The sequence below is a fragment of the Arachis duranensis genome, chromosome 3, assembly GCF_000817695.3.
Source record: "Arachis duranensis cultivar V14167 chromosome 3, aradu.V14167.gnm2.J7QH, whole genome shotgun sequence".
NCBI classification, from domain to species: Eukaryota; Viridiplantae; Streptophyta; class Magnoliopsida; order Fabales; family Fabaceae; genus Arachis; species Arachis duranensis.
This window is the reverse complement of record NC_029774.3, coordinates 42,729,802-42,752,115: the sequence shown is the minus strand read 5'-3', so window position 1 is coordinate 42,752,115 and position 22,314 is coordinate 42,729,802. Positions and strand designations below refer to the sequence as shown.

At 35.6% G+C, this 22,314-nt stretch overlaps 3 protein-coding genes across 8 annotated transcripts in view; all 3 read left to right on the top strand.

Moving 5' to 3' along the window:
• Positions 1-2,477, top strand: part of LOC127745508 (bidirectional sugar transporter SWEET11-like) — a 5,780-nt gene extending 3,303 nt beyond the window's left edge. Inside the window, exon 5 of the mRNA XM_052258284.1 lies at positions 2,231-2,477. Coding sequence (XP_052114244.1) covers positions 2,231-2,477 — 247 coding nt within the window. The remainder of the gene's footprint in view (positions 1-2,230) is intronic.
• Positions 2,478-8,453: 5,976 nt separating this feature from the next.
• On the top strand, positions 8,454-14,853 carry LOC107478929 (pentatricopeptide repeat-containing protein At4g21065). Of its 6 annotated transcripts, none has more exons than XM_052259029.1 (5): positions 8,454-10,481; positions 11,125-11,329; positions 11,758-12,012; positions 13,191-13,284; positions 14,452-14,853. In XM_052259029.1, the coding sequence occupies exon 1, from the start codon at positions 8,521-8,523 to the stop codon at positions 10,246-10,248; it is 1,728 nt and encodes a 575-aa protein (XP_052114989.1). In that variant the 5' UTR covers positions 8,454-8,520; the 3' UTR covers positions 10,249-10,481; positions 11,125-11,329; positions 11,758-12,012; positions 13,191-13,284; positions 14,452-14,853. The 6 variants fall into 6 exon arrangements, with proteins under 6 accessions (XP_052114989.1, XP_020993989.1, XP_052114988.1 ...); XM_021138330.2 differs by having other exon boundaries at positions 14,439-14,853; XM_052259028.1 differs by having other exon boundaries at positions 13,191-13,457.
• A 1,124-nt stretch (positions 14,854-15,977) lies between these two features.
• Positions 15,978-17,576, top strand: LOC107479006 (uncharacterized). The gene has a single exon (XM_016099158.1). The coding sequence runs from the start codon at positions 15,978-15,980 to the stop codon at positions 17,574-17,576; it is 1,599 nt and encodes a 532-aa protein (XP_015954644.1).
• Positions 17,577-22,314: the final 4,738 nt, after the last annotated feature.

Here is a 22,314-nt window from a genome sequence, read left to right as displayed (position 1 = left end):
ATTATTATTATTATTATTATTATTATTATTATTATTATTATTATTATTATAATTAAAATGATTAAAAATATTTCTGATTTATAATTGATAAGTAGTTTAATAATGCATTAAATATTGATTTTATATAACTATATAATAAAGATATTTTCTTAAATTAGTGAATGACTCATGCGATGCACGGGATCATACTGAGATCGCACGGGAGTGCTCACACAAAAATTAAAAAAATACATTATATATAAATAACATAATTTCATAATCGAATTAAATTATATTTTAAATACTATAATAAGTAATTCCAGAATCACCCTTAAAATTTTTTTTAGAATAATTGAATTAGATAAAAAGATGTACGTATGTATAGGAGTGTTCAAATCTAAACCGATCCAAATTAAACCGCTTATCCAATCCAATCAAAACCAAAAACCGATTAAAATCGCACTAATTTAGATTTGATTGAATTCTATTTTCTGCAAATCGCTGGATTGGATCGAATTTCGGATCTACTTTTCATAACCTATCAAATCCAATCTAAACCGCACAATGTGCTATAATATTATATTTTGTTATTATATTTATAATTATACTTATAATATATTCAATTTTTATTATTATATTTACAATTATACTTATAACATGTTCAATTTGTTATACATTTTTATATTATTCATATATTATTATTATTTAATAAATATTTTATGTTCAAAATATGAAGTAATAAATATTTATCATAAATTATTTAAGCAATAAATTAAATTTTAAAATAATAAATAAAATAATTACTTATAATAAATAGTAATTTTTTGTGTGGGGATATGAACTTTGACTATAGATAATTCGATCCAAAAATTGACTTTTGATCAAAGAAATATTTATTTATCCTATGTTTGATATTCTTATAGTGTGAAATAATATAATATCTACTCTAGTGTGAATATTAGTGAATGACCTGTCCGATGTATGGGGATCGTACTGGAATCGCACGGAGAATGCTCACACGAAAATTTTAAAAATACGTTATATATTATCTACAAAATAAAAAATTTTCTCACAACTTCTCATTTAAAATGAAATTATTACGGTTGGATTCATTAGCAAATTAAGATTATTAGCTGCAATTTTTTTTAGTAGTAGCAGTAACTACAGAATGTTTATTCTATGAGTTGGGACTAAATTAACTTGTACTAACCTTATTTATTGCTATTCACTTTTTTTTTATTTTTGTTATACTTATATCTACTTAATATATTAAAATTGGGTTTTCTCCCAACTAATAGAAGTGAATTGTCGATTCCTCATGAATCTATTTTCCCGCCAAAATGAATGTACTATTAATTAATATTTATGTATGTGCACACAGACCGACCTTTTACCAAATATATAAGAAGAAAACGAGCGAGAGATTTCAGTCACTTCCATATGTGGTTGCACTATTTAGTAATGCTTTGGATTTACTACGCATTGGTTAAGAAAGATACTACTCTTCTTCTTATTACCATTAACACCTTTGAAATTGTTGTAGAAACTGTTTACTTTGCTATCTTCCTGTTTTATGCCCCATAGAAGGTTAAGGTACGTGTTCATTTTAATTTTTTTTTGGGTTTCTTTAACATAAAAGACAGTTCCACAAGTAGCTAGACATGATAGTAACTAGACAGTTCCACAAGTAACTAGACATGATAGTATCTTTTGTTGGTCGGTGAGATTCCCTGTTGGTTTGTTTTAGATATTAGATAAATAACTTACCCTTTTGTGATGCTGTTTTTGTCCATGTTAAAAGGAGAAGATACTAGCTTCTATCTCTTATGCCATCATATACAATGGCTTTTATTATTTTTACACTATAAAACTAAATACATCCCCTTAATTTCTTTTAAAATGTAACTAGGAATTCTGAGAGAGAGAAAGAGAGACACAAGCTTTGAGAGAGAGAGAAAGAGAGACCTGAAGCATATCCATTCTGAGAGAGAGAGAAAGAGAGACACAAGCTTTGAACTGAGGGTGAGTCTCCAGAGAAGAAAATACAGTATAATTCATTCAAAGCTAATTCAGAGATGGCTGAATCTTGGGCTTTTTGGTTTGGCATCATAGGCAGTGTGACTTCCTGTGGAGTGTTCCTTACTCCAATGTAAAAATGTTATATATATATTAATTAATATTTGTGTATATGTATGCAGACCAACTTTTTACCAAATCTGTAAAAACAAAACCAGTCAGGGATTTTAATCAATCCATATGTGATTACACTCTTTAATGCAATGCTTTGGATTTACTATGCATTGCTGAAGAAAAATTGTGCTCTTCTAATAATCATCACTAGCACCTTTGGAGTTGTTGCAGAAATGGCGTACCTTCTAATTTTCTTATTTTATGCTCCAAGCGTCTTGCTATCATTGGATGGATTTGACTCGTTTTCAACATTAATATTTTCGCTGCGCCTCTCTTCATCATGGTATGTAATAACTACTAATAAGTAATAACTAACAACATATATACTTTATGTAATGAAGACTATGTTAGACAAACCGTGTTGACATGAATGACCCGTGTGATGTACGAGAGTCATACTGGGATTGCACGGAAAATGTTCATACGAAAATTAAAAAAATACGTTATATATCAGATGTAAAATTAAAAAAAATTTCTCACAACTTTTTATTTAAAATAAAATTATGACGGTTGGATTCATTAGCAAATTAAGATTATTAGCTACAATTTTTATTTTTATTTTAGTAATAACAATAATAATAGAATGTTTATCCTATGAGTTGAGACTAAATTAACTTGTACTAACTTTATCTATTGTCGTTCACTTTCTCTTGTTATACTTATATATATAGTGTATTTCTTAGTTAAGTTAAAATCCTCCTCATGCTACTAATTATAGTAGATTGTTGTTATTTTTCAAATTTACCTCACTTTTATATTATGCATTTGTAATATGGATCAACTTCTTTAAATATTTTAGCATTAAAAACATAAAAGTTACTTGCAATTTTAACATAAATACGAGTAGTAATTGATACAAAAACAAAAGAATTATTTAAACATATCTCAATGAAAACACAACTCTAATGATTTAGAAGCACAACAATCTTATTTAACATTAAAAACTGCTACATGGATGAGGATGTGGAAATCAATCTTCAAGCTTACAAACATGACTACTTCCTTTGTATCATTTTCTTCAATTTGATTATTTTCAAGAAACATAGATCCTATCAGCAATCTTCTCCACATATCCAAAGCAAATATACTACTAATTCTTTTTGAAATATAAAAAATATTTTTTAATTATATAAATATTAATTAATTAATTAATTCTTACCAAGCTGCCAAGAGGGGAAGCAAATACACAAATGTTTAAAATGAGGTTAAACCATCCTATAACTGTAACACGTTTGTCTCTTTTTGTAAGGTATAAGGTTGATAGAACTATAGCTCCAAATTCAAACACATTCAACAACAGAATAATCTTGATTGTAAAAAGCTTTCACATTAAAAATAAAATTAATTATCAACTTTATAATAATTTAGAAATATGGGAGACAAGAGTTAGTTATATGAATATTCTGGCTTTCTTGGGGGAATAGATTAGGAATATGGCAAGGTATATTGATTCAATAACAATTTCAAAGGTGTTTATGGTGATGAGAAATGTTGCATCCTTCACAAATATTGCATAATAAATCCAAAGTGTTGAACTGAAGAGTGCTGTTATGTATGGAATTACTTGAAACCCTTATGTGGTTTTCTTCTTTTAAATTCTATAAAAAGTTGGCCTACATATATTAAATTACGAATGTAATCAAGTTCTCTTTTTTTGATGACTTGATTCACATCTTCATAATATCATTCCGCTGAAGATGATGGATTATATGCTGCAGTTTTTTTTTTGGTTTTTCACGGTATCCCTCGACCCGACAGACCAAAGACTAATCTGTCGCGGTACTGAGCTCAATTTCCTATAATATTGGCAATGGAATGAGGAATTGGGTCTACTAATTTATTTTCAACAAGGCCCAAGATTAGCAATGCATCAAATTGACAGAGGCTTGAAGGAATGCCACCATATAACCAATTTCTTCTCGTTCTAAGAATTTGAAAGTATGGAAGTTCACTGCAATTCTAAGATGATGGTAATTAGTGGCTAAGAGAAGAGGGTTGAATCTTAGCCATTTTTTGTTAAGTATTACTTCCTGCTTTTTAATATAATTTCAGGAGATATTTCTCCTTTTTGTCTCATAACAAGTCAAGAGTCATTTTCCTTGTCTCATAACCAGTTAGGAGATATTTTTAGTTTTGTCTCCTACGCAACAGAAACAGAAATGGAGCAAGAGAGAAAGAGAGAATCACACCCAGAAGTATCTTGGTTTAGCTGCTAAGTGCAATGCAGCCTACATCCAGTCTCCATCACAACAGTGACGGAATTTCACTATAATCAACTGATTACATACACCAATTCTTTCCTAAGAACTACCCATTTCTATTTGGGACAAGTCCAAATTCTATCCCCAAAATTGAACTTGATTTGGTCACCTACCAATCTTTCAACTGCAAAGTACTAACCCAACTTGCAAGGGAATCCCTACAAGATCATGAAACACAACACAGATGTACAAAGGAACTCTTAGACAACTATGGCTTTTTCTTTAATTTTGCTCTCTCTGCCTTTTTTCTCTCACTGGCTTTTTCTTACAAGCCTCACTCTGTTTGTCTTTTACCATGAGACTCAGACAGACACAACTAAAGAAAAGAATACAAAATAAAACCCATTGAAGGAGAAAAATTCTGTTAGCTTAGGGTAGCTATGAGAACTCTGTGCTTTCTCTCTTTGTTTCAACCCTTGGCCGTTCACTCTTATTATAGAAGGGGAAGCTTCCAAGGTTGAAACCGGTTCAACCAAGCCACCATTTTCTTCTCCAATACATAACCGGTTCGGACAGAGAAGAGAGAGGGAGAACCGAAAGCAAATCAACATGCATGTACCTCTCTCTCATCCTTTCTCATCAAGCTTCATCAATCTGAGCCTTTCATCTTGACTTTGGCCCCAAGAATGAATTCTAACCCTTGATGAATCCTTGATCCTTGAAAGCTCCTTCCTTTCCATATTTGCTTCTTCCTCCATGTAGCTCCAGTAGCTACATTCTATCTTGGATGAACAAAAATGGAAAAGAACTTTGCCACTGAGATCTTCTTCTCTGACCAAGGCCGATTGCTTCTATTCTTGGTATGAAGATTTTGAAACTTCTTTTTCACATCTTGTCTTTTGTGGCAAAAATCTTAGCCACGCCATACTTTATATCTTCCTTTTGCAAAGGCTATCATCAACCTAGCCTTTTGCTTCTTCATAGCCTCACTGCTTTTCTAACTTCTATCTTCTTCTTTCTTGTTTGACATGACCGAAAGAGAGAAAGAGAGAGAAAAGAGAGAGAAGAGAAAGGAAAACTTTCAAAGGAAGCAATAAATGATATTAAAACAAATTAATTTCTATTTCCGTTTTCCTATGCATAAAGAAATGTGTGGAGTCATTTAATACAATCAAATCACGTTTAATTTTCCTTTTCAATTACCAAGGCATTAATTTAATTTAATCAAAGTTTGAATTCCATAACCCATTAAGGTAGGCAACCGAGGAAAGCATGCTCTACTACTTTCTTTCTTCTTTCGATTTCGGACCAAGGCTTGTTGGTCTCTCAACAAGAAATTAATTTGGGTTATTCTCATGATACTTAACCCAAATAGTTTTGATGTCCATTTAAACGATTCAACCATATAGTTTGGAATATTTTTGCACAAGAACTGAATACTTTCTCATCACATTGCGCTTCTGTGACTTTTGACCCACTAACAAAATCTGCACACTAAACAAAATCATTAAACAAACAATTAGAAGCTAAAATTAAATTAACTATTTTTTTAATTAATAATGTTTGATCATCATTATATTTAAAGTTTTTCAAACTCAACATAAGAAGGTATGAAACCTGATTGTTGATTCTTCCCAACATCTAATAATGTCAAGTTTTTCATGTTTGACAAGGACGAAGAAAGTTTTCCTTGAAATCTGTTATTATTCAAATGTAGCCACATCAATAATGAAAGATTCAAATTGTACTTGAAATTTTGCCAAGAATTCAAGTTTGCCCAGTGAACTTGGCAATGATCCATTTATTTGATAAAGCGAGAGATCCAAGTATACGAGGCTCATGAGCTAGGACCACGAATTTGTTAATCGTTTATTGTGTCTTGTAAGTAGTTAGAACTTAGAAGAAAGAAAAAGCCATTCCAGCTTTTTGAGTTGACCAAGACTTTGAAGAATAACATCACCAAAATAATTAGAGGAAAAATGCAGACTCTGTAGATCCATAAGTTTTGTAAGACTGTGGGATATTGAATCATTGAAAATGTTACCTTCAATATTTAACTCTGTCAAATTTGTTAAATTCTCAACAGAAAAAAGAATGGGAGCGGAGAATGAATTTGATATCAAATTGAGAGACTCTAGATTTTTAAATTGTCTCAACCAACTCGCTAAAAAATTCCCCAAAATTTAGTTTTTTTCTAAATTTAGGTACTCTACTATAGTGTGAACACTAGTGAATGACTCGTGCGATGCACGGGATCATACTGAGATCGCACGGGAGTGCTCACACGAAAATTAAAAAAATACATTATATATAAATAACATGATTTCATAATCGAATTCAATTATATTTTAAATACTATAATAAGTGATTCCAGAATCACCTTTAAAAATTTTTTTTAGAATAACTGAATTATATAAAAAGATGTACGTATGTATAGGAGTGTTCAAATCTAAACCGATCCAAATTAAACCGCTTATCCAATCCAATCAAAACCAAAAACCGATTAAAATCGCACTAATTTAGATTTGATTGAATTCTATTTTCTGCAAACCGCTGGATTGGATCGAATTTCGGATCTACTTTTCATAACCTATCAAATCCAATATAAACCGCACAATGTGCTATAATATTATTATTTTGTTATTATATTTATAATTATACTTATAACATATTCAATTTGTTATATATTTTTATATTATTCATATATTATTATTATTTAATAAATATTTTATGTTCAAAATATGAAGTAATAAATATTTATCATAAATTATTTAAGCAATAAATCAAATTTTAAAATAATAAATAAAATAATTACTTATAATAAATAGTAATTTTTTTGTGTGGGGGATATGAACTTTGACTATAGATAATTCGATCCAAAAAAATTGACTTTTGATCAAAGAAATATTTATTTATCCTATGTTTGATATTCCTATAGTGTGAAATAATATAATATCTACTTTAATGTGAACACTAGTGAATGACTCATGCCATGTATGAGGATCGTACTGGAATCGCATGGAAAATACTCACACGAAAATTTAAAAAATACGTTATATATCAGCTACAAAATAAAAATTTTTCTCACAACTTCTCATTTAAAATGAAATTATTACGCTTGGATTCATTAGCAAATTAAGATTATTAGCTGCAATTTTTTTTAGTAGTAGCAGTAACTACAGAATGTTTATCCTATGAGTTGGGACTAATTTAACTTATACTAATCTTATTTATTGTCATTCACTTTCTCTTGATTTTTGTTATACTTATATCTACTTAATATATTAAAATTGGGTTTTCTCCCAACTAATAGAAATGAATTGTTGATTCCTCATGAATCCATTTTCCCGCTAAAATGAATGTACTATTTTTTCTTCAGTAATAAAGTGTTCTTCTACCAAAACTTCATTTCTCTTGTATTCTTAGTTTTCTTGTTAACTATTGAGGGTTAGACTGATTTGGTATTAACTCAAGAGATTGAGTAAGTTCGAGTATCGACACGGTAGTGTTAGAGTATGTCTATATCTGTGATAGGAGGTCTATCACAGATAATATATCTATATGCCTCTTTAAAGCTGTATCCGAATTTAAGTCCTAATTAAAGTTGAATATTATTTAAAAATTTATAGTATATACCCATATAATATGTGTGAGTATGCTCGGTGGGTAAAGGTCAGTGTTCAATGCTCAATTGAATTTCTTAAGTCTAAACTTTCAATATGCAGTTCTATAACCATATTATAAATTTTTTATTGATTTTTGAAAAAAGATTATTAATTTTTATTAAAATTATGCTAAGATTTTGCTAAAATTGTGATTAGATGAAAATCTTGTTAATTTTTATTAAAATTATATTAAAAATTTTGTTAAAAATTTGGTAGAGCTTTTATTTATTCATTATGATTAGTGTTTTATTAGAAAAAGAAATAAATTTGTCATATTTATTTTTAATAAAGAAATAAATGAATTGGTGTTTATTTATAATTTATTTATTATTTTATTATAAAATAATTTTTTCAGTTTAAGTACAATTTAACCGATTAAAGTAATAAATCAGTAAATCAGTACTTGGAGTACCTTGGTAATTCCAAACGAAGAGATGTCCGACTCATGAGTGGGTGACTAGTGAGCATGAGTGGGTGGTGTTGTGATGGAGCTGAGAAGCATGTCCGACGCGCTCCAATTCCACGCGCAACTCCTGAAAGGGGGCACCCAAAACGACGACGCAGCGCGCAACGTCTCCAAGCTCTTCACTTTCGCCGCCCTCTCTCCCGGCGGCGACCTCTCCTATGCTCGCCTCCTCCTCCGCTCCATCCCCCGCCCCAACTCCTATTACTACAACACGATCATCCGCGCCTATTCCCGCAGCCCCGACCCCACCCACCACTTCCACGCCCTCTCTCTCTTCCTCTCCATGCTCCACCACCAACCACCCCAACCCGATAACTTCACTTACCCCTTCCTCCTCAAGTGTCTCGCCCGCTTGAAACTCACCCCACAAGGTAAACAGATCCATGCTCTCATCACTAAGACGGGTTTTGGGTCGGATCAGTATATCCAGAACGCCTTGATCCATATGTATTCTGAATTTGGCGAGTTGGGGTTTGCTCGCGAGGTGTTTGATAGAATGCCTCTGAGGGATGTGGTTTCTTGGACTTCAATGATTGATGGCCTTGTCAACGCTGACCGCCACGTCGACGCCTTGGCCTTGTTTGATAGCACACTGAAGGCTGGGATAGAGGTCAATGATGCCACGGTGATGTCTGTTTTGAGGGCCTGTGCTGAAACCGGAGCTTTGAGTGTGGGGAAGAAGGTGCACATGATTGTGAAGGAGAAGAGGATTGATTCTAAGGCGAATGTTGGCACTGCCCTTGTTGATATGTATGCTAAAAGCGGGTGCTTGGAGAGTGCACGGAACGTGTTTGACAATGTTGTGGACAAGGATGTTTTTGTTTGGACCGCAATGATCTCTGCCCTTGCTAGCCATGGAATGTGCCAGGAAGCTATTGGGATGTTTGCTGAGATGGAAACCTGTAGGATAGAACCTGATGAGAGGACAATGACAGCGGTTCTCTCAGCGTGTAGGAATTCAGGCTTGGTTAATGAAGCTTATGTGTTTTTGAATGATGTGCCAAAACGTTATGGTATAGAGCCTACAATTCAGCATTTTGGCTGTGTGGTGGACCTCCTCGCGAGAGCAGGGCGTTTGAAGGAAGCCGAGGATTTCATTAATACAATGCCTATCAAGCCTGATGCAGTTCTTTGGAGGACCCTGATATGGGCCTGCAAACTTCATGGGGATACCGACAGAGCAGGGCGTCTCGTGAAACACCTCAAACTGCGAAGGAGAACTGCTGATGATGATAGTGGGAGTTACATACTCACTAGCAATGTTTATGCGTCTGCAGGGAAGTGGTGTAACAAAGCAGAGGTGAGAGAGTTGATGAACAGAAGGGGATTAACTAAGCCTCCAGGGTGTAGTAGGATTGAAGTTGATGGCACTGTATGTGAATTTTCTATGGGAGATTATAATCACCCTGAAGCAGAGAAAATATATGACAAATTGGATCAGATTGTAGATGAAATTAGAAAGGAAGGGTATAATCCGAGAGTATCAGAGGTGTTGCTTGAGATGGATGATGAGGATAAGGCCATTCAGTTACTTCATCATAGTGAGAAGCTAGCTCTTGCTTATGGACTAATCAGGAATAGGCAGGGTTCCAAAATCCGGATTGTGAAGAATCTAAGGTCTTGTGAGGACTGTCATGAGTTTATGAAACTAGTGTCTAAGATATACCAAAGAGAGATCATAGTAAGGGACAGGATACGTTTCCATCATTTCAAAAATGGTGACTGCTCTTGCAAGGATCACTGGTAGCTATGGTATCTGCTCTGGCCATGGAAACATTCGAATTAATGTTCAGTGACGATGTGGACATGATTGAAGATCATGAGTGAAACTCATTAATCAGCTATGGCACCCTTCTGATCGGATACATGAATGTATGAAGTAAACTGATTATATTGGTCATGGATAAATAGATTGGTTGTATGAAGTTAACGGTTTGAGTAAAGGGATATGAAAGGGGGGGACCACGTTTATTTTTTGAGGTATTTGTTCACTCGATTATTTATTGTACTTGGTACAGTACAGTCATGTGTTGTTGAATTCTGATCTGTGCTTATTAGTCAATACATGTGTTTATTGTACATAGTAATGATACCTTGACTTGAATTCTGATCTGTGCTTATTAGTCAATACATGTGTTGTTGATCGCTATTTTCCTTTATTGAATTTAATGAATCAATGCCAGAGGTGTTAGTTCAGTGCCAAAAAAAAATCAGATTACGAATCTCTCCACTTTTTTGTTCAGATAGCTTTTCCCTCCAAATCCAAAAACTCTGTGTGGGTGTTGCTGCCTTATCCTTGATCTTTGTTTGGATTGCTTTTTGGTTCCATTAAGATATGTTATTGAGATATATGTTTGTTGATCTTTGTTTGGGATATTCAGTTGCGATTCCAGTTTATTTTAAAACTCCAAAATTTTCATGATTGAAGCAACTCTTGGATGATTGTTTTACAGATATGCTTCCCATGGTTTCCATCAATTATTTTAATTTGTTTTGTTTGGTTTCCATTGCATTGGTATTTGAATTTTTTTTTTTGTTCGTTTCTCATTCTTTTGATTATCTTCTGAGTTTTCAATCGCTGACTGCCTTTTTATATTGGTTCTGTATATGAATGGGGTACAAGGGAACAAATCATTTGAATCATTCCATCCATTGGTTCTTGCATGCGTCCTGATTTTTTTTCCCCTCATATTCCTCGCTTTGGGGGATCGATTGCTCATTCTTGTCACGCTGGTGGTTCCACCGGAGAAGGCGTTGTCGATATTCGAATCTGTACCATCTCGAGTTCGTGTCCGGTCTTCCTCGTGTTAGCTATGACGTCCAACCAGGTTGGTTTTTCTACATCTTTGAATTTCTTATTGTATTATTTTTTATCTTCAACATTGAGGTTGGATTCCAGGTAAACTGGTATCTTTTGTGAACTTTTATGTCTTTTTGATCGTATTTTGTTTCTTGGTTGGTGTGTGAAAACTTGGTATTCGATTAGCCTCCTGAATTGTTGCAATTTGTTGTGATGTTTTTTTCAACTAGGAGAATTCACACATTATATATATAAAATGATTTGGGTGTTGTGTTATGCTGTGTTTTCAGTTGATGTGAATCATTCGTTCTTTTCCCTCTTTTTTTTGCTTTCTTGGTTGACATGTGAAAATTTTTGTCTTGATTTCTGTCTGGATTGTTGGAAGTAGTTGAGTTATTCCTTCCCTATTTTATGATGGGTTTTTTCCCCTCTTTGGTTTGTGTTGTTCTTTCTCAGATGGAGGTTGTGGATGGTTGCTGCGAAGAAGACATCGGCTGATAAGGTGTTCGGAAGCAATAAGAGTTTGAACTATGAGATTTCTTCGTCCCGTCACGATGATCATGGAGCTGATGGTGGAATGTTATTCATAGAGATTTGAGCTGAAAAGACCAAAACGTCTTGATCCTCATGCGTGACACTGGTGGTGGCCACACAGCTTCCACTGAGGCCATCCATAATGCCTTCCAAATTGATTCAGTGACGAGTATAGGGGTAATTCATGATTCATCCATTGTTTGCTTCTATTTTTTTGCCATTTTGTTCTTATTGCTTCTTGTCTTTGGTGTTTGATTTGGATCTGATGCTTTTCGATTTTTATCCAACTGTCTTCCCATCTTTACTGTAACAAATTATGCAGCTCATTTAAAATTTTTCAGATTCTGCCGCAACAGAAATTTTTTTTTTTTGCATTAAGTTTCAAAATAACTTGGTTTTGTTCAAGAGTTTACAATTTTTATGGTTGGGGGATATTTTTCTTTGATTCATCATTCATGTGCTTTTGCCTTTCAAGTTTCACTAGCTGGCTGGCTTTGTGGTATAATAGAATTTATGGCTATGTGGCTTACTTTTATTTTCTTCATGGAGCTTTTTGCACTCTGGCTTTTGTTTTTAATCTTTTTCACATTGTGGCCATTGTTATGTCATCGGTATTATCATTTTAAAATAATTACAACTGTAATAACTAATAAATGCTGTTTCTATAGAAACTTTCCACTTTTCTAATGCAAGATGTAATTTTTTGGGGATGTGGATGGCTGATGGAGGTTGAAGTTCTCTCATTTTGTGAATTGATGATAGCTGAAGCTTTGTGTATGTTTGGCATGATTAAATTGATGGAATTGTCATTTTGCATACATTTTTGGTAAATTTTTTCTTTCCTATTGCACCAAACTTGATATATTTGATGTTTCTTTTTTACAATTAATCATGCAAAGATTATGTTATAGTTAGGTTTTCATATTTAGGATTATTTGTTCAAGGTTTCCATTTTTTTTATTATTTGTTCAAATATCGAAATCTTATAACTTAAACCACTAAACTTCAATAGCTAAAATTGAAATAAATTATTGTTGTCTTTTAATTATATTATTATAATATAAGATTGCCTTTTTGTTTTATATAAACTTTTGAATTTATTATCTAGGTATCTAAAGTTTCAGTAATTGTATTATTTTGTCATCACCAAACTTCAAGCTTAAGCTCTCCAACTCAAGCAATCAGTACAACCATATTTTATCAATGCCCGATCCTTCATTTCTTTCTAATTTGTATTAATTTGGTTCCGGTTCTCCTTTTTATGGTGTTGGTTATCCGCAAAATTGGCAACTTTTATCTTTTTGCATTTTGCTCACAAAGTGTTTGTGACTTTGTTTCTTTGTGAGTGTGTTCAGGTAGTGAAGGAGGCATTGGGTTCAAGTAGGGGGCATGTAAGGGACTATATGCTTTACATTGGGGCTCTCTGGACAGCATACTTAGTGATTAAATGTTAGCTCTAATTATTGTTTTGGTTGTGAATCGAATCGTTCATCTTAGTTTCATTATAGTTACTTTGATTTATTTCAAAGTTATGCAAATCTTTGTTATTTTTCCCCCTGTGATGTTATAAACCCACCTCTTCGTGAAGTCAATTTATCTGGTGGAGAACCAACATCATCCAGGTTTGTCCATAATTTCTTGATATTGACTGATTGTGGTTGTTATCTTGATGATGCCGAAATGCTTTATTCATAGGCAAATTGGTCATGTTGCATCTTGTGATGAATATCAATTGCCAATAACTGGTTCCAATAACTTCCATTTCCACTAATTGGATAGATAATTTTCTACTGATTTGGTTGATTTATTTTTTAAAAACTAATGCTGATGCTGAATGTGAGTATTTAATCACTTTTGTTATGCATAACACTTTTAAAGGTAGCATTCTTGCATCTCATTTTGTCAATCAACTAATTCGTTTGACCTCAATCGATTTAGGAAATAACTGCTTTATTCTTTATTGCTGTTAATTTGAAATTTTGATGAGATTTTATGTAGAAAATCACTAAGAACTCTTAAGGAGTGGTTAAGTTTCTAATAACTGCAGTAATGAAGGAATTTTTTTATAAGAGGAAATATTAATAATACGAAAAGAAAGTTATTATACATATGAAAGAGGATAGAGAGATCCCTTTATGCCGATCATATGTAGCCTTAATTGGGTAGACCTTAGAAGCAAGAAAGCCCTCTATTAAAATAGGAGATGGCGGCAGGGAAGGAGAGGAAGTATGACATGCTTAGTCAGAAAGGATTGTGGTTAAAACAAGTTGTGTTGCCGCCCTTTCAGTGAGATTTGCAAATCATGGGCACCCCACTACGGTGGTCTCAACTGATCCTGCTCGCTCCTTAAGCATACTATTGAGCTGAATTATTAGTGACTCGTTATTTATTATAAAATTATTGCAAGACGATAGTCACTCTTGCTTTTTCCCCTCCTTTATCAATCAGCTGCAAAATTTACTTATATATTTTTTATCAACTTTGTTTAGTGCTCATGAAAATCTGTTCTGGATTGCTCTTGAATATTGTAAGGTCACCTATTGATTTAAGGTATATTTTCCAGAATGTTACCTCAACTTCCTTATAACTTGTTTTTGTTCAAGGGGCGAGGAACAGTTGCCACTGGCCATGTTGAGTAAGGAATCATAAAATTTGGTGATGAAGTTGAGGCTTTGGGACTGATGCATGGTATGTTTACTGAGGCTTTTCGTGGGTTTTGGGTTTCTTTTAAATCTAATTTATTCCTTTTGATTAAAATGCCAATTGTTGACATTTAGTTACATCTGTTAATTATGGCCATTCTTGCATTCCATGTATAGCTATGAGCTAGGACCTATGGTTGATAGCATTTTGCAAACTTTTGATGCTTTCCACTTGCAATGCTGCTATGCAAATGTATTGTGATTTCTGTAACTAAGATAGCAAATCTTTTAGCTGTGAATTAGATTCTAATTTTTAGTATTCTTGAATCAATACAAGACTCAAGGTCTGAAACTTTGGGCATCATGTTTGAGTTAATATTCTCCCATTGATTTTGAGATAAGACCTTACTTTCACTAGATGAATTTATGAAATTCAAAAAAGCACATAAGCCTGCACACAATTATTTAAATTTTGAGTATTTATCAAATTATGAATTTTAAAGCGAAGAAAATTGATAGATAGACATGGATCTCACATGGAATGCTGCTTTTATATTGAGGCACTATTTACCAATTGAACTGATGAAGCATATAATTCAATTTTAATGAGTATTTGTTTTGATGATGATAAAGAAAAAAGATAAGTATTTAATTTTAGCTTCGTTTCATGTTTTAATCTCTTGCTAATGCATGCTCACTTTTCTTCTTCGATATGCTACAACTGATATTCCAAAGGAAGATGTAGTTTGTAGGATTTGTTGCACATTAAAAATACAGTTGTTGTTTTATGTACATTTTGAGATAGTTGAAACAACTTGCTTAATTTGAGGTTTAATTCCTGCATTATTATTCAATTCTGTTGGCCAGTGATCAGGAATTTTACTTCATAAAAACGCTGTCAATTGCAGTGTTTTTTAGTGAGCATATTCCACGCTTTGTAGACCCAATAATCAACCAAAGCATGGTAAAACTTTTTCTTTTTTTTTTTGGACTTCATATTTTTTTTTTTTTTTTTTGGTCAAGTGGATTAGACAACTCCCAATTCTAGATATCACAACACACACACCCACGTACCCACACATTGAGATTTTATCAAACCTCATCCCAGTCTCAGCTGGGGTTCGAACTTGGTGCAGCTTGTTTAAGAGGCAATCAATCATATTGCCACTTGGTCTAGGCTTCCGCTGTCTGCTGCATAGTTTAGCATGGGAGTCATTTGGTCGAAGTTATTGGGCCTTTTTAAGTTGTAAGCTCCAGGCTCATCACGGTTCTTGGGCCTAGCCCAAATATTACAGGCCCATTTTTAAACAGAATGGGTTCATTCAGACTAGTAGAACTGGTTCCCTGTAAAAAAAAAGACTAGTAGAACCGGTTGATCTTCATGCTGAGTTTGGAACAAATAACAATATGAAACATTTTACCCAAAAATATATATATATGAAACAAATAACAGAAGTTTGAGGTGCTTGCCGAGTCTGAACAATAACGAAGGAGAGCCCCATGAGAGGTGGCTTTGTGAGAGGGGGAGCTGCTAGACCGCATGGGCCAAGGCTGAGCGCAAGATCGGAAGGAGAGCTGCTACACAGGTCTTCGAAGAAGGTGAGAAAGATAGTAGAAGATGAAGAATTTACGGGAAATTCTACACCAGTAGCCAGAAAAGAAGATTGGATGGAAGAAGAAAGGGGTACTGAAGGAGCAGAAGCAGACATACATGTAATCGGAGTGATGAGAACAAACAATGAAGAAAACAGCAAGAGATCCTTTGCCCAAGCTGTCAGGGCAGGAAAAGCACAACAAGGGGGAAATGGAAAGGAAGTAGAGAAGGAGTCTCAGGAGGACAAAATGGAAGAAGAAAGTGCTGAGGAGAGTGATGAAGAGCAGGAAATCAGCATTGAAAAAACTGAAAATGGGGTATACAATCTGGTGATTAGCGAATCTTTGAAAAAAGAAATATGCAAAGAATGGTGGGAATCAATCATAGTTAAGCTCCTGGGAAGGAGAATTTCTCTTGTGGCGCTCAAAAGAAGACTAGAGACAATGTGGGGGAAGAACGGCAGCATTGACGTTATCGATCTCGGAAATGATTTCTTCCTTGTGAAATTCTATAATATGGAAGATTTGGATTTTGCACTCATGGAGGGGCCCTGGAAAATTCTTGACCACTACTTAACCATTAGATGGTGGAAACCAGAATTCAACCCCCTCACAGCAACAATAGATACACTGGCAACTTGGATTCGTCTCCCAGGCCTTGCGATAGAGTATTACAATAGAACAATATTGGAGAAGATTGGCAACATTATTGGGAGGACCATGAAGATTGACATGACAACAGAAAACATCTCCAGAGGTAAATATGCTAGAATTTGCGTGGAGATAGATTTAAGCAAATCCCTGGTGTCCCAATACCAAATCAATGGTGTCACTCATCTAGTAGAATACGAAGGCCTCCATATGGTGTGTTTCAATTGCGGCTGCTTTGGACATGAAAAATTCTCATGCCCAAGCTTAAAGTCACAAGAAAAACCAGATGCCAGTAACAATAATGAAGAAAAGGGAGACGAAAAGGCAGGGACAGAGGAAGAAGACGGGGGCAAAATTGGAAAAGGGGAGTTAAGTAAGGGCAAAGGCGTAATTGTAGAGGAGAATAACGGATTTGGCCCTTGGATGCTAGTACAAAGGACAAGGGGGAAGAAATTAGTGAAAAATGGAGAGGGAACCAGTAACGGTCAAAAAGGAAAAGAAAAAGCTATGTCGTACGAGGAGCACACCTCTCGCTTTGCAGCTCTGCAGTATGAGGTAGTGGAGGGAGACAAGGAGCAAAATGAGGTTGTGGTGATATCACAGAAGGAGGAGAGCGATAAGACAAATCCAGCTGGAAGCAAGGCAACCACCGAAAAAGACAAAAGAAATAAAGGAGCTCTGGAGAGGAATACTCCTGCAAAACTAAAAGACCTAATCCCACAAGAAAATAACCAGACCTACAAAAATAGCCCAAAACCAGGACAGACAAATAGCAAAACACAAGAAACTCAAAACCAAAACAACCCAACTCTTGCCACTACAACAGCCCAAACCTTGAGAAAAGAAAGAACCTAAACCAAGACTAAAACCCAAACCCACGAAGATACTAGCATGAACATTACAGACAAAGCCGTTCATTTTCAGGAAAATTGGGCAAACAACAACCATACCCAAGACTCTCAACTCACTGAAATGGTTGAGGCCACTGGAATAGAGGCTTGCGACATGGAGGAACCGCCTGACCCAGTCCCGCCAGACTTTGGATCCGGAAATTCAGAAGATCTAGTAGAAGCCATGGAAGTTTTCGAAAGAGAACAAGCCCAAGGAGAAGCACAGGAAGAAGTACCTCCTTCATTAACGAGGGAGGATATGCATGATGATTAAGAGGCCTTGAGCCTCTTTGCTATCCCAACCTGTTGGGTTAGGGTGTCTTTGTTTTGGATTAGAGTTTTGGATAAGACTTTTGCGTTATATAATGAAGATCATGATGTGGAACATTAGAGGGGCAGCGAGCAAAGGTACCATTCGCACCCTCAGGGAGTTGCAAAACCAAAAGAAACCTGACCTTACTATTCTGGTAGAAACCAAATGTAGCGGAAATAAAGCAAGAGAGGTGATTAAGGCAATGGGATTCAATCATGCCATAGTCGAAGAAGCTGTCGGTTTTGTTGGAGGGATCTGGATCCTCTGGAAGAATGATGATTTCAAAATCAAAGTTATGTCAACCCACAAGCAATTTGTGCATATGGAAATTGAAAACAATCAACGGAGGAGATGGAGCCTTACGGCTGTGTATGCGAGTCCACAGGAAGCACAAAGAAAAGAAATGTGGGTGCTTTTGCACAACATCTCAAGAAACATGAACTTACCGTGGCTGATGATAGGTGATTTCAACGACATCGCAGAGCAAAGTGAGAAGAAAGGAGGAGGGGGAAATGATGCCCATGCGTGTAGACGTTTCAGAGGCTGGATTGACAAATGCAACCTCATAGACGTAGGCTATTCTGGATCAAGATTCACATGGAAGGGGGGAATAAGAGAAGGCCAAGAAAGAGTTTATAAAAGGCTGGATCGAGCTTTATGTAACTCAGAGTGGCGTACAAATTTCTCAAATGCATTTATGGAGGTGCTGCCAAGAATACAATCAGACCATCACCCTCTGCTGCTATACACAAGACCTGAGACTAGCACCCAAGGAGAGAGACCTTTCAGGTATGAAGCCATGTGGAATACACATGAGGACCTCCCAAATGTTATTAGAAGTGCTTGGAATAATGAGTATGACTTTCCAGTAGCCTTAAACAATTTAACTGAAAGTCTGAAAAAATGGAATAATGAAACTTTTGGTAACATATTTCGAAAGAAGAGGAGGATTTTGAATAGAATTCAAGGGATACAAAAATCTAGGCTTTATGGTAGGAACAAGTTTCTTGATGGGCTGGAAAAAGACCTCTCGGAGGAATTGGAAAAAATCCTGGATCAAGAGGAGATCTTCTGGCTACAAAAATCCAGACAAAAGTGGCTAGTAGAAGGAGATAGAAACACTAAATATTTTCACACAAAAACTCTGGTGCGAAGAAGGAAGAACAAGATAGTGAAGCTGAGGAACAATAATGGTATCTGGTGTGAAGAGGTAGAAGCCGTAAAATCGATAGTCTCAAATTTCTTCACTGACCTATACCGAGATGAAAGACCAGAGCGCCCCACTATTCGATGCAGCTGGCAATATAAAAGATTGGAAGAAGAACAGAGACAGATGTTAGAAAGAATGCCCAATCCAAGTGAGATTGAAGAAGCTATCCACAGCATAGGTTCCCTAAAGGCGCCTGGAGAAGACGGGTACCCCGCACTGTTCTTTAAAGAAAATTGGAAGGTCCTCCAATGCTCCATCTGCGCTTTCATTCAGAAACTATGGCAAGATCCCCCCTCAATACAACAGGTAAACCAAACTCTTCTAACACTTATACCCAAGATCAACCAGCCTGAATTTGTCTCTCAATTTCGACCCATTGCCCTATGCAATGTGATATATAAGTGTTTGAGCAAAATTCTGGTCAAAAGGATAAAGCCCACTTTGAATGAAAGAATTGCTCCGAATCAGTCGAGTTTCATTCCAAGTCGGCTAATCCATGACAACATCATCATTGCAAAAGAAATGGTTCATACCATGGGAAAAATGAAGGGGAAAAATTCTTTTATGGCTATTAAAATTGATTTTGAAAAAGCTTATGATCGTTTGAACTGGCGTTTCTTGGAAAAATGCTGCTTGGAGTACGGAATGCCAGAAAAAACTATCTCCATCATCATGCAGTGCGTGTCATCAGTTTCCTTCAAGATCTTGTGGAACGGCGAGAAACTTGATATGTTCAAGCCAAATAGAGGACTAAGGCAAGGGGATCCTCTGTCCCCTTACCTTTTCGTCATCGCCATGGACAAGCTCTCGCAATTCATAGAAGAGACCGTTACAAAAGGAAAGTGGATACCAATGGAAGCGGGACAAAGAGGACCTCAAATATCACACCTTCTTTTTGCTGATGATCTCTTGCTGTTTGCGGAAGCAACGGAAAATCAAATGAGAGTTGTGCTTGAAACTCTAGACGAATTTGGAGCTGCATCGGGGTTCAAAATCAATGCAGAAAAGACATCCATTGTATTCTCTAAGAACGTTCCCAACTGCAAAAGAGTAGGCATAAAGGAGATATGCGGCTTCCATGAAGTGCCATGCCTAGGAAGATACTTAGGTGCTTACTTGACAAACAACCGAAAGAAGAAGGAAGACTTTAAAAGCATTATTGAAAGAACAAAGAGCAAATTAAAAGGATGGAAGGCCAATTGCCTATCCTTTGCAGGGCGCATCACTCTTGCACAAACTGTAATCAGCCCAATGCTCAATTTTGATATGCTACATACAAAAATTCCCATTGGAATTTGCAATGAAGTGGAAAAATGGCAGAGAAAATTTATTTGGGGAGAAAACTCAAACACACAAAAATTGCATGCTGTGAAATGGGACACTCTCTGTAAAACGAAAAGAAATGGGGGCCTAGGCATGAGAAAGCTTCATATCATGAATGATGCCTTTTTTATGAAACAAGTATGGAGGTTAATGCATGAAAAAGAGACACTGTGGGCGAAAGTCCTTTTCAATAAATATGGAAGGGAAAAAGATTCAATCCTGAACATGGAAAATAGGGCATCAGACTCAAAGTTTTGGAGAGATTTGATAAAGATCAAAGAAGACATGAAAGAGAACCTGAGGGTTTCTATTGGAAATGGTAAGTCGACTTCTCTATGGAGAGATAAGTGGTTGTATCATGAACAAGCTCTTATTGAGGATATACAGGAAATAAACACTTCCATTCTCAATATGAAAGTGGCTGATGTAGTGTTAGAAAATGGAGAATGGAACTTGGAATTTCTAAGGGAACTCATTCCAGAAGAAAAAATATTAAAGATTACTGCATGCCATCCCCCGAAAGAGAGCCTAGGTGAGGACAAGATCATGTGGAGTCCCTCCCAAGATAGAAACTTCACAGTAGCCAGTGCTTATAAAACACTCTCTCAAGCAAATGAAAATCAAGACCAAACCTGGAATATTATATGGAAATGGAAAGGCCCCCAGCGTATAAAATGTTTTATGTGGTTAGCAATTCAAAACAAGCTGATGACCTCAGAGAGGAGGCAGAGGATCTTTGGTGCAAATCCAAACTGCCACCGATGCCCCAATAATACAGAAACATTACTCCACACATTAAGGGACTGCACAGAAGCCTCAAGAATTTGGCGGCAGTTAGTGAAACCCTCTTACATAACCACTTTCTATAGAGCTCCCTTCGAGACATGGATCCGCTGGAATCTTACAAAGGAAGTCGGTGCTAATGCACAACCATGGCTGTCCCAATTTGTTGTGACTTGCTGGTGGCTGTGGAAATGGAGGAATAAGGAGATCTTTGACCCCCCTTTTAGAAGACCAAGCAATGCACATTTATGTATTAAAGAATATTTGCAGAGGATCAATAATGCTTTTAAAAAAGTCAATATCCTTAAGGGAGCAAGGAAGAAAAAAGAAATACATATTGCGTGGCAACCTCCGGAGGATGGATGGCTAAAAATCAATAGTGATGGAGCAGTCTCACAGGAGCACTGTACAGCAGGGTGTGGAGGCTTGATTCGGGACAGCCGTGGAAGATGGGTAGCAGGGTTCTTGGCGAATATTGGCAGAGGAACAGCATTCATGGCAGAAGCCTGGGGAATTCTCCATGGATTGAAACTAGCTTGGGATTTGGGATTCAAAAAAATCATTCTAGAAACTGATTCAAAAATAGCATTCCAAATTCTTAGCAAAAGAGAAGAAAGCGACAATCATCCGGAAACAATCATAAGAAGCATCAGCCAGTTAATACAAAGAGACTGGAATGTAAAACTCTGTCACACATACAGGGAAGGAAACAAAAGCGCCGATTGGCTTGCGAAGGAGAGTTTACAAGCATGCCTTGGATTTCATTTCATAGATACTATGCCAGCAGGGCTAAGGAATATTATAGATGATGATGCTAGAGGGGTATCATTGCCCCGTTTTATCCTTGATTTTTAATTTTCTTGGGCGCTAAGCCCCGTCAAAACACCAAAAAAAAAAAAATGAAACAAATAACAGAGTTTGGAACTGGTTTTCGTCTTTTGTATGTAGCAGCAACTTATTAGCTAAGGGTAGATTTTAAAATAGAGTTAGATCTATAATGGATTAGTGATTAACTTGTCATGCTGAAAGATATCGTAGGCAACCCAATTATTCTTTTTTTTCAAATGGATGGGA

Coding starts and splice junctions, on each gene's coding strand:
- LOC107478929 (XM_016099085.3), top strand. CDS start 8,521: ATGGAGCTGAGAAGCATGTCCGACGCGCTCCAATTCCACGCGCAACTC.
- LOC107479006 (XM_016099158.1), top strand. CDS start 15,978: ATGAGAGGTGGCTTTGTGAGAGGGGGAGCTGCTAGACCGCATGGGCCA.